The sequence below is a fragment of the Lipotes vexillifer genome, unplaced genomic scaffold (genome assembly GCF_000442215.2).
Source record: "Lipotes vexillifer unplaced genomic scaffold, Lipotes_vexillifer_v1.1 scaffold225, whole genome shotgun sequence".
NCBI classification, from domain to species: Eukaryota; Metazoa; Chordata; class Mammalia; order Artiodactyla; family Lipotidae; genus Lipotes; species Lipotes vexillifer.
The window spans coordinates 115,676-128,379 of NW_006787630.1; the positions used below are offsets into that span (position 1 = coordinate 115,676).

The window sequence follows — 12,704 nt, forward strand, 5'->3', positions numbered from 1 at the left end:
AGGCCCGCGGATCCCCACCCATCCGCCTCCCCCGGGCCGGCCGGCGCAGTGACCTTGGGCCCGGCGCGCCCCCGCCTCGCCGCGGCCCCTCCCGGCCGGGTGGCCCCGGCAGCCGCCAGGGCCTCGGTTTCCCCATGTGTCAGAGCCGGGGGCCCCGGCTGCCCCCATCGAAACCGCCGGCGCAGTCATGGCGCGACCCGGACGCGTGCCAGGGACATGCTCTGTAATCTTGGCTCACGGGCTGTTCTCTGAGCCTCGGTTTCCTCTTCTGTAGAAAGGAGGTGGTGATACGGACTTCCTGGGAGCCATACCTTCAACACACATTTATGGAGCGCCTACTGTGTTCCAGGCCCCGCTCCAGGACGTGGGGGTGGGAAGGGGTACAAAGTCCCGACCCTGGTGGAGATGACATGAGAGGGCAAACACATGAACCAAATCCCTGGCAGGTCAGAAGGTGGTAACAGCTATGGAGAAAACAAAGCAGGAGGGAGGGCTGGGAAGGTGCGATTTTTCGCAGAGGGAGGTCAGAGGGGGCCTGCTTGGCCTCTAAGAGGGCCCGAAAGTGAGAGAGCGAGCCAGTAGGCTGTGGGGGTGGTGGCTTATTCAAGTAGGGAGAAACGGCAGTGCAAAGGCCCTGAGGCAGCACTGTGGCTGGCACGGAGTGGGGTGCTTGGGAGGAGATGGGGGCAGGGAGGCAGCAGCTTCCTGCATTCACACATGGGCGCTGCTCCCAGAAGGGCCTGCGCTTGGGTTAATGATCTGCCGTTTTGGTCTGGAAATTCCTAATAATTTTTGAACAAGGGGCCTCACAGTTTTGTTTTGCAATTATTTATTTATTTATTTTTGCGGTACGCGGGCCTCTCACTGTTGTGGCCACTCCCGTTGCGGGGCACAGGCTCTGGACGCGCAGGCTCAGTGGCCAAGGCTCACGGGCCTAGCCGCTCCGCGGCATGTGGGATCTTCCCGGACCAGGGCACGAACCCGTGTCCCCTGCATCGGCAGGCGGACTCCCAACCACTGCGCCACCAGGGAAGCCCTTGTTTCGCAATTTTTGAACAAGGGCCCTGCAAATTCAGTAGCTGGTGATGGGACCGGACAGATGGTGCAGGGCCTCGGGGTCTGTGGGAAGGACTTAGGCTTTTACTCAGTGAGGTCGGAGTCCTGGAGGGCTGTGGGCAGAGGAGGGACAGGACTGACTCAGGCCTCGAAGAAGCTGTTGAAATAATACACGTGAACCTCCAGCAAGTGCTAAATAGACAAGCTCTTAATTATCACTATCACCATCAACTACGCACCTTGCCTCCTGGATGGGCCTTGGGTTTTCCCATCTGGAGTTAGGACTCTGGTCACCTTTCCTGGGCAGAGGAAGGGCTAGGACTAGGTTGACATGAGTAAGCAAAATTGAAGCCCCTTCCACCCAAAAAGCCCTTCAAGATAAAACACCGTATTTTTTTTTTCCTGTGGCCACCCAGTGCGGCTTGCGGGATCTCAGTTCCCTGACCAGGGATTGAACCCAGGCCACGGTAGTGAAAGCCCAGAACACGATATTTTTTAAAATAAAAATTAATGCCAAAAATTCATCACGAGCAAGATAACATATTAAATAAGACAGCATCTTGGACTTCCCTGGCGATCCAGTGGTTAAGATGCCAGGCTTCCATTGTAGGGGGCCGGGTTCAATCCCTGGTCAGGGAACTAAGGTCCCACATGCCACAGGTCATGGCCTAAATAAACAAACAAACAAATAAATAAATAAAACAGCATCCAGTGGGGCCAGAGACGAGTTAGGAGGATGCAGGGTGCCTAGTCCCGATGCCGTAAGAGAAAAAGCGCAAACTTTTAGAAAGTTTACTATTCCTGGGGAATTCCCTGGTGGTCCAGTGGTTAGGACTCATTGCTTCCACTGCTGGGGACATGGGTTGGATCCCTGGTCAGGGAACTAAGATCCCACAAGCTGTGTGGTGCGGCCAAAAAAAAAAAAAGTTATAGAAAGTTTACTATTCTGAATGGTTCCAGAATATGCAGACCTCACAAATCGTATTGGGGTCCCTGAGTGGAACAGGCTACAGAATTTTCAGGGCCCAGGGCCAAATGAAAACGCAGGGCCTCAGGTTCAAAAAGGATCAGGAATTTCAGGAAGGTGACAACAGAGCATTAAACTAAGAGCAGCGCCCTTCCTTCAAGTACAGGGTTCTGTAAGACTGCACGAGTCACAGGCCCAACAAACCAGCCCTGCTCCCAAATCTCCCCACTCCCACACAGGGACCAGACACCGTTTCTCCTGGGAGGCCCTCTGCATCTAGGCAGGCAGCTCCAAGTATTAGGGCTCTGACCATTTTAGCAGACCCTAGCCTTGGGTGGGCGGAGATGGACACAGACATCTCCAGTACAGTGGGGTCAGGGCAGGCCTTTCACCATGTAGTAGAGAAGCCTGGAAGTGTGACCCAGACTATGAATAAACCGACCCACCTGTTTAATTAATTTATTCATTTATTTTTGGTTGCATTGGGTCTTCGTTGCTGCGCACCAGCTTTCTCTAGTTGTGGTGAGCGGGGGGCTACTGTTCGTTGCATTGTGCGGGCCTCTCACTGTGGTGGCTTCTCTTGTTGCGGAGCGTGAGCTCTATAGGCGCGTGCACTTCAGTAGTTGTGGTGCACGGGGTTAGCTGCTCTGCGCCACGTGCGATCGTCCTGGACCAGGGCTCGAACCCGTGTCCCCTGCATTGGCGGGCGTATTCTTAACCACTGTGCCCCCAGGGAAGTCCCTGTTTAAGTTTTTAGGTATGCAGCAAAGTGAATCAGTTATACATATACATATATCCACTCTTTTTTTAGATTCTTTTCCCATATAGGCCATTACAGAATATTGAGTAGCGTTCCCTCTGCCATACAGCAGGTTGTTATTAGTTATCTATTTTATATATAGTAGTGTGTGTATGTCAATCCCAATCTCCCAATTTATCCCTCCCCCCCTTACCCCCTGGCAACCATAAGTTTGTTTTTTACATCTGTGACTCTACTTCTGTTTTGTAAATAAGTTCATTTGTACCCTTTTTTTAGATTCCACATGTAAGCGATATCATACGATATTTGTCTTTTTCTGTCTGATTTACGTCACTCAGTATAACAATCTCTAGGTCCATCCATGTTGCTGCAAATGGCATTATTTTGTTCTTTTTTATGGCTGAGTAGTATTCTATTGTATATGTGTACCACATCTTCTTTATTTATTCCTCTGTCGATGGACATTCAGGTTGTTTCCATGTCTTGGCTATTGTAAATAGTGCTGCTATGAACACTGGGGTGCATGTATCTTTTCAAATTATGGTTTTCTCCGGGTATATGCCTAGGAGTGGGATTGCTGGGGCATATGGTAGCTCTATTTTTAGTTTTTTAAGGAACCTTCATACTGTTCATACCAGTTTACATTCCCACCACCAGTGTAAGAGGGTTCCATTTTCTCTACACCCTCCTACCTGTTTGAGTTTTTACCATGAACCAGTCACTGCTTTAGCATTTTAACCCTGGGTACTACCATTATGCCCATTTGAAATATGGGGAAATTAAGGCACCGAGAGGTTAAGAGACTTGGCCAAAATCACATAGCTGGTGGGTGGCAGCACCATGATGTCAACCCAGGTCCTTGGGCCCTTGATCGCTATGCAGTCCTGCCCCTCCAGGTGGGGCGTGAAGGCAAGTCATGGTGGGAACACTGGCTGGAGAGGGCCAGGACCCCAGATGATGCAGGACCCTGCATTCTGCACTGAGGAGTTGGGCTTGTACCTGGAGAGCACTAGGGAGCCATGGAAGAGTTTAGAGCAGCATTTGTCAGTCTGTACTCTTGACATTCTGGCCCGAATCATTCTCTGGTGGGGGAGGGGGGCGTCCTGGGCACTGTGGGGTATTGAGAAGCATCCCTGGCCCCCACTCACTAGATCCCAGGAGTACCCCCAGTCCCAAGTGTCCCTCAGGGCAGAATTGCCCCCAGCTGAGAAGCCCTGGCTTAGAGCAGCAGAGAGAGACCACCAGGGCGAGTGGTAGAAAATGCTTACTGGTAGTGGGAATGGATGCAGATGAGGCGGGAGGTCAGGAGACCAGGGGGGATCCCCAAACTAAGGCTCAGGAGAGGTGCAGGCTGAGCCGGGCCCGCTGTGTGGAGGAGGTTTTGCGGGTAGAAAGAGCAGAATGCCAGCAAGTCGGGGAAAGGCAGGGCAGAAGGCTGCAGCCCAGGAGGGAATAGTCTTCATCATATAATTAATTTGGGGGAAACTGGGGCTTTTGAAGACCTTGTTGTCTGGGGAGCTGCCATCCCACACCCCCCAGCTCTTACCCATCGCCTACTCCTTGGGTCCATATCCTGATCTTTCGGGTATATGCCTAGGAGTGGGATTGCTGGGGCATATGGTAGCTCTATTTTTAGTTTTTTAAGGAACCTTCATACTGTTCATACCAGTTTACATTCCCACCACCAGTGTAAGAGGGTTCCATTTTCTCTACACCCTCCTACCTGTTTGAGTTTTTACCATGAACCAGTCACTGCTTTAGCATTTTAACCCTGGGTACTACCATTATGCCCATTTGAAATATGGGGAAATTAAGGCACCGAGAGGTTAAGAGACTTGGCCAAAATCACATAGCTGGTGGGTGGCAGCACCATGATGTCAACCCAGGTCCTTGGGCCCTTGATCGCTATGCAGTCCTGCCCCTCCAGGTGGGGCGTGAAGGCAAGTCATGGTGGGAACACTGGCTGGAGAGGGCCAGGACCCCAGATGATGCAGGACCCTGCATTCTGCACTGAGGAGTTGGGCTTGTACCTGGAGAGCACTAGGGAGCCATGGAAGAGTTTAGAGCAGCATTTGTCAGTCTGTACTCTTGACATTCTGGCCCGAATCATTCTCTGGTGGGGGAGGGGGGCGTCCTGGGCACTGTGGGGTATTGAGAAGCATCCCTGGCCCCCACTCACTAGATCCCAGGAGTACCCCCAGTCCCAAGTGTCCCTCAGGGCAGAATTGCCCCCAGCTGAGAAGCCCTGGCTTAGAGCAGCAGAGAGAGACCACCAGGGCGAGTGGTAGAAAATGCTTACTGGTAGTGGGAATGGATGCAGATGAGGCGGGAGGTCAGGAGACCAGGGGGGATCCCCAAACTAAGGCTCAGGAGAGGTGCAGGCTGAGCCGGGCCCGCTGTGTGGAGGAGGTTTTGCGGGTAGAAAGAGCAGAATGCCAGCAAGTCGGGGAAAGGCAGGGCAGAAGGCTGCAGCCCAGGAGGGAATAGTCTTCATCATATAATTAATTTGGGGGAAACTGGGGCTTTTGAAGACCTTGTTGTCTGGGGAGCTGCCATCCCACACCCCCCAGCTCTTACCCATCGCCTACTCCTTGGGTCCATATCCTGATCTTTCCTCTTCCTGGGATTCTTGGGGCCAAGTTGGGGTGGGGATCTGTCTCATGTATCCAACAGCCTGAGACCAGCCTCGCAGCCTGCTTACAAATGAGCGCTGGGCCTCCAGGGCAGAGCCAGGCGCTGGCTGGCGCATGATGGATGGGGCTGCAGGGTCATTAATCAGAGGCGGGGGAGGAAACAGGTGGCTGCCGTGTGCACAGGGACCTCCCTGTGATAGGCCTGGTGGAGCTGGGGCCTCAGCTGTCCGGGCCTGGGTTTGAGCCCCTGGCTGCCATAACCTGGCTAAGTGACCCCAGGGCAGTATGAGTTTACTGGTCTGTACCCTAGTGCCCCCCTCCCCAAAGGGAGCTGTTATTCATTCATCCCCTCAGTAAACATTTATTGCACCTACTGTGTGCCAAGCATGGCTCTAAGTGGAGGTTTATAGCAGTGATTAAGGAGGACAAAAATCCTTCCCCTTGCAGAGCAGACAGGCTTTAAATACTTGACTCAGGTCCTGCCCCTCCTCTGCCCACAACCTGCCAGGGTCCCACCTCCCTCGGTGTAAAAGCCCAAGTCCTCCCCAAGGCCCTGCAAGACCTGCCCCGTCCCCTCCCTGCCCTCCCCTCCTCCCTCTCTCCCCCTCACTCACTCTGCTCCAGACACACAGGCCTCCTGGCTGTTCCTCCAATACACCAGGCCCGGTCCTGCCCCAGGGCCTTTGCACTGACTGTTCCCTCTGCCTGGAAAGCTCATCCCTACAACCCAGTTTGGCTAATTCCTTTGTCTCCTTCCAGTCTTGACTTAAATGTCACCTTCTCAATGAAGCTGTATTGTGACTTTCCTATTTAATTCTGGCAGGGCTGGGACTAGGATGAGTGTACTTTCTAGTAAGGCACTTTCTTCAGGCGTAAAATTTAAGACCAAAATCTCAGTCAACAAGATAAATACTATTTTAGCGCAATCGATTTTTGAATTGTGGTAAAATACACATACAATTTACTATGAGAGACATTTAATACATTCACAATGGCGTGCAACCATCATGTCTATCCAGTTCCAAAACATTCCATCGGGAATTCCCTGGCGGTCCAGTGGTTAGGACTCTGAGATTCCACTGCTGGGGGCCCGGGTTTGATCCCTAGTTGGGGAACTAAAATCCCACAAACTGTGCGGTGCAGCCAATAAATAAATAAATAAATAAAATTTATAAGGAAAAGAAACCATTCCATCACCCCCATAAGAAGCCCCATCCCCATTAGCATCCCCCCACCCCACCTCTGGAAACGACTAGTACACTTTCTGTTTTTGTGGATTTGCTTGTTCTAGACATTTCATATAAATGAATCATATACTATGTGACCTTTTGTGTCTGGCTTGTCTCACTGAGTATCATGTTTTCGTGCACGTTGTATTGTATGTCAGTGCTTCATTTTTTTTGTGGCTAATGTTCCATTGTAAGGATGGACCACATGTTGTGTATTCATTCATTCGTCTGTTGATGGACACTTGGGTTGTTTCCACTTTTTGACCATTGTGAATAATGCTGCTGTGACCATTCATATATAAGTTTTTATGTGAATGTATTATTTTATTTCCCTTGGGTGTAGACCCAGAAATGGAATTGCTGGGTCATAGGGTAATCCTATGTTTAATTTTCGAGGAATCACCAAACTATATTCCACAGCAGCTATACCATTTTACATTCCCAATTGCAGTGCACAAGGGTTCCAATTTCTCCACATCCTTGCCAATAATTGAAATTGTCCTTAAAAAAAAAAAAAAAAAAAATATATATATATATAATACCCATTCTAGTGGGTGTTAAGTTGTATCTCAATGTGGTTTTGATTTGCATAAGGCAATATTTGAACAAATCAAAAGTAATGAAAAAATTTCCATGATGAACAAAATTTCAAAATTTTAAACAAAAACAGGATCCAGCCCTTCACTTGCATCACCAGCTTTACTTGACTCCCTCCTCCCAGGCCTGTGGCAGCTGTTCCTCGTCCCTCACCCTTCCTAAGCCAGTAATGAGGTCAATGAGGGATTTTAGTTCCCCGACCAGGGATTGAACCCACACACCCTGCAGTGGAAGCGCCGAGTCCTAACCACTGGACTGCCAGGGAAGTGAATGGGGGAGGAGGGGGATGAATCAGAGGGGAAGATGCAGACTGGGGTTCAGATCCTTTGCTGTGCAACTTCTGTGCAACCTCCAAGCCTTGATTTTCCTTCTCCATAACGTGGAAACCCACTCTAAAAAATGGGGACCGTGGCAGGAGAGTGACCCCGCAATTCCACTACTAGGTATATACCCAAAAGAATTTAAAAAGCAAGGATTCGGGGACTTCCCTGGTGGCGCAGTGGTTAAGAATCCGCCTGCCAGTGCAGGGGACACGCGTTCGAGCCCTGGTCCGGGAAGATCCCAATGCTGCGGAGCAACTAAGCCCCATGCGCCACAAATACTGAGCCTGTGTACCACAACTACTGAAGCCCGCACACCTAGAGCCCATGCTCCACAACAAAAGAAGCCACCGCAATGAGAAGCTGGTGCACTGCAACGAAGAGTAGCCCCTGCTCGCCGCAACTAGCGAAAGCCTGCGCGCAGCAGCAAAGACTCAATGCAGCCAAAAATAAAATAAAATAAAAATAAAAAGCAAGTATTCAAACAGATATTTGTACACCAATGTCCATAGCACCATTATTCACAATAGCCAAGAGTGGAAACAAATCTCCATCAACAGAGGAATGGATAAACAAAATTAACCATCTTACCTCTTTAAGTGCACAGCTCAGTGGCAGTAGGTGCACATTCATACTGTCATGCAACCATTGCCACCATCCATCTCCAGAACTTTCTCATCTTCACAAACTGAAACTCTGTCCCCATTAAACACTCCCCACCCCCTCCCCCAGCCCCTGGCCCCCACCAACTATTTTCTGTCTCTATGGTTTTGACTCCTCTAGGACCTCCTATGAGTGGGATCAGACAGTACTTGTCCTTCCATATCTGTCTTATTTCATTCAACATCCCTTAAAGAAGCCCCGTCCCCATGAGCACTCACCCCATCCCGCTCCCCCAGCCCCTGACAACCAGGAATCCATTCTGTCTCTGTGGATTTGCCCGTTCTGGACGTTTCCCATCAATGGAATCACACACTGGGTGTCCTTCTGTATCTGGCTTCTCTCAATGAGCATCGTGTTCTCAAGGTTCATCAACGTTGCAGTGAGTGTCAGGGCTTCACCCCTTTTCATGGCTGAGTCCCTCCGTGTGTGGAGGGACCACCTTTTGTTCACCTATTCATCTGTTGATGGACGTTTGGGGTGTTTCTACTTTTGGACTATCATGAGTAGTGCTGCTGTGAATATTCATGTACAGATTTTCCTGTGGACACGTATGTTCATTTCTCTTAGGTAGGTACCGAGGAGTGGAATTGCTGTGTCAGATGGAAACTCCAGGTTTAACTTTTAGAGAAACCACCAAACTGATTTCCACTGTGGCTGCTCCATTTGCCATTCCCAACAGCTCTGGAGGAGGGTTCAGATCTCCCTACATCTTTGCCAGGACTTATTATTGCCCATAACTTTTTTTTTTTTTTTTGGCCCTGCACATGCGCGGGATCTTAGTTCCCCCAACCACGGATTGAACCTGGCCACAGCAACAAACAATAGTAATGATACTGTGGATGGCACAGACTTCCCGCATGCTGGGAACCATTCTAAGTCTTCTTTACGCATTTATTTACTAGTAACCCATTCTGCAAATGGGGACAAGAGAGGCTCAGAGAGAGTGTGGCCCATCTGGAGGTCACCAGCCTGGCAGGGGCTGGGAACCCAGGCCTCTAGGCCTTGTCACTGCCCCCCGGGCTGAGCTTGACAATAAGTGTGTTTTGTTTTTGTGCTTTTCCTTCTCCCCGGAGCTTCTGGCTGCACCCTTGGGAGCCTGACGTTGGCAGGGCCGGGAGCCACTGTTGGGGTGTTTAAAGGCCTTTAAAAGGTGTTCCCAGGGGACTTCCCTGGTGGCGCAGTGGTTAAGAATCTGTCTGCCAATGCAGGGGACACGGATGGGTTCGAGCCCTGGTCCAGGAAGATCCCACATGCCACGGAACAACTAAGCCTATGAGCCACAACTACCGAGCCTGTGCTCTAGAGCCCGCGAGCCGCAACTACTGAAGCCTGCGTGCCTAGAGCCTGTGCTCCACAACAAGAGAAGCCACCCAGTGAGAAGAGTAGCCCCCACTTGCCGCAACTAGAGAAAGCCTGCAGCAATGAAGACCCAACGCAGCCATAAATAAATAAATAAATTTATTTAAAAAAAAAAAAAAAAGTGTTCCCAGCCTTTCCCTGGGGCTGTGTGGTAATTAGGTGCTGTAATTAGGAGGCGTGATTAGGAGGCCACCTCCAGCAGGCGTGTCTCTGGGGACCTATGGAGACTGTGGGGAGCAGGGAGGCGTGGCTGCCCACCTGGCCTGCCCTTCAGAGGCCCCCACTGCCTCCTCTGAGATACCTAAGGGCCAAGTGCTAGCTGCAGCTTAGCTGATGGGCTGAGTGGCTCTGGACAACCCTCTGTCCCTCTCTGGGCCTCTGCTTTCCCATCTATGTAGTAGGGGAGGGCATAGTGCAGACCCCACAGGACCTGCACCACTCCCCTCTCTCCCTGGTGCCTAGATCCCTCCACCGACCCCCCACCCCAACAAAATAAATATCCTCTTCGTTGTAGGAGGCCAGAGTCTACTAAGCTCTTTCATATCCCCAGCACTGCTCCGAGACCTTGAGGTGGGCCATGATGATCACTCCCATTTTACAGCTGAGGAAACTGAGGCCCAGGGAATTTGAGAAATGGACTCAGGAACACACAGCCTATGAAAGGAAGAGCCAGGATTTAAACCTCAATCGCCATCCTAAGATCACCAGCAAATATTTCCCTACATGCTACTGAATGTGGGCAACACTTTTAGTGTTTTGCATGAGTGCTACGGAATAAATGGTGTCTTCCCTACAACAAACTTGTGCTGAAGCCCTGATCCTCTGTGGGCTAGTATTTGGAGGTGGGTCCTTCAGGAGGAGGTTAGGGTTAGATGAGGTCATGAGGGTGGGGCCCTCATGGTGGGATTAGTGTCCTTATAAGAAGAGGAAGAGGCCAGAACTATCTCTCTGCTATGTGAGGACACAGCAAGAGGCGGCTCTCTGCCACCTAAGGAGAGAGCTCTCACCAGACACTGACCCTGCTGGCACCTTGGTCTTAGACTTCCAGTCTCCAGAATGGTGAGAAAATAAATTTCAGTTGTTTAAATCAATCAATCTATGGTGTTATGTTATGGCAGCCCAAGTAGACTAAGGCAATGAGTTATGTGATTTAATCCCCAGAATAATCCCAGGAGGAAGTAGCTATAGCCAAGGAGACCCAGAGGCTCAGAGAGGGCAAGACACACCCCTAAGGTCACACAGACAGGAATGACAGAGATGAGATTCCAACTCCAGTCTGGCTAGTTCTGAGTCCTGCCTCTGCCTGTATGTCCCTAAACTTCCCCATCCCCACCCCCACCCCAAGCCAGTCCTGGGAGGCAGTGTAGCCTCCTGGTTAATAGACAGAGGTGAGTTCAAATCCTCACTCTGGCCTTCTACTTGCTGAGTGACTGGGACCAAGGCATGTCCTCTGTCTGCACCTCCGTCTCCTCATCACAAACAGGAGTCCTAACAGTTCCAGAAAGTTGTGAGGATGGAATGAAATGAGATGTGAGGGTCCCTTAGCTGGGCATTAGCACAGAGTAAGAGCACTTGGTAAAAAAAAAATATTATTTTTCTCTTTCTTTCTTTCTTTCTTTCTTTCTTTCTTTCTTTTTCTTTTCTTTTCTTTCTCTCTCCCTCTCTCTCTCTCTCTCCCTCCCTCCCTCCCTCCCTCCCTCCCTCCCTTCCTTCCTTCCTTGCCACACCATGCGGCATGCGGGGTCATAGTTCCCTAACCAGGGATTGAAGCCGTGTCCCCTGCAGTGGAAGTGTGGAGTCCTAACCACTGGACTGCCAGGGAGTTCCCTAAAAAAATTTTTTTAATTAAAATTTTTTTAAAAATTTAAAAAGAGCACATGAGCAGCTGTCTTCTCTGAACCTCAGTTTCTTCTTCTATACAATGAGCATAATGTCAGTACCTACCTTTGTAAAGTGCTTGAGTCAATGACAGTAAAGTGCTCAGAACAGGGTCTGGTGCCAATGAATGCTTGATATACAATAATTTTTTTAAAAGTTCATAAATTCAAATACATCCACCAACGTGGAGACACACAATGCCCATGGACACACACACACACCGGGACCCCTCCTGCCCAGGGATGAGCGGATGAGTGGCTGCTTTCTCTACCAGTTAGGTTGTCCACCCTGGTTACTGCAGAGCTCCCCTGCCTATTTGCATTAAATGTAAATTAACTGAATGAAAGGAAATTTAAAAATTGAGTTCCTAGGCTGCACAGGCCACATCTCAGGGGCTCATTAGTCACTGGGGCTGGTGACCATCACACTGGACAGTGAAGGTGCCCATTATCGCTCACCACAGCAGGGTATTCTATGGAGAGCATGGTCTCGAACGTTCTAGAGCAGTGGTTTTCAGCCAGGGGTGATTCTGCCACCAGAGGACACCAGGTGATGTCTGGGGACATCTGTGGTTGTCACGAATGGGGGGATCCTGGCATCGAGTGGGTGGGGGCCAGGGAGGCTGCTGCACACCCCACAGAGCCCACGACGGCCCCCCAGAGGATAAGCCGGTCCCATGTCAGCAGTGCTGGGGCGACCCTGGGGTAGGGCAATGGATCTCAAACCTGTCCCCAGACCGGCTTCCTCTGGGAGCTTGGAGGAATGCAAAATCTCTGGCCCTGCCCATTCAGGACGGCTGCTCACATTTTACAATGCACAGCTCGGCCCAAATGTCCACAGTGCGGGAGGGTGGGCAGAGGAGGGTACCCTGGACTAGAGCTATGGGAGCCACTTACCCTACACCGTTATATTATTACACTGAAATTGATGGAAATGAGATGAAATGAAAGACGCATGTCCGCAGTTGCCCTGGCAACCTCTCAGGGGCTCAGTGGACACAGGCGGCGAGGATGTTGGGCAGCACCGAGTTAGAATACTGCCATCCTGGCGGAAAGTGCTGGTGGGCAGCGCCCCGTCGAGACCCTCCCCAGAGTCAGGCAAGGCTGGCAGCGTTGGCTCCACTCCCTGTACAGGGGAGCGGAGGCCGCGGTTCCACGACCGTCCACATGGGGGCAGCGTGTCCCAGGACCTGCGCCCCGGGAGGGAGGCTGAGCAAGGAGCCCTCATCCCCTCAGCTCGCAC

General features: G+C 50.9%; 1 protein-coding gene across 1 annotated transcript in view; it reads right to left on the reverse strand.

Moving 5' to 3' along the window:
- TLE5 (TLE family member 5, transcriptional modulator) overlaps positions 1–8,448 on the reverse strand; it is an 18,955-nt gene extending 10,507 nt beyond the window's left edge. Inside the window, 3 exon segments of the mRNA XM_007472172.1 lie at positions 97–235; positions 237–311; positions 8,444–8,448. Of these exon segments, the coding sequence (XP_007472234.1) occupies positions 97–235; positions 237–311; positions 8,444–8,448 (219 nt within the window).
- Positions 8,449–12,704: the final 4,256 nt, after the last annotated feature.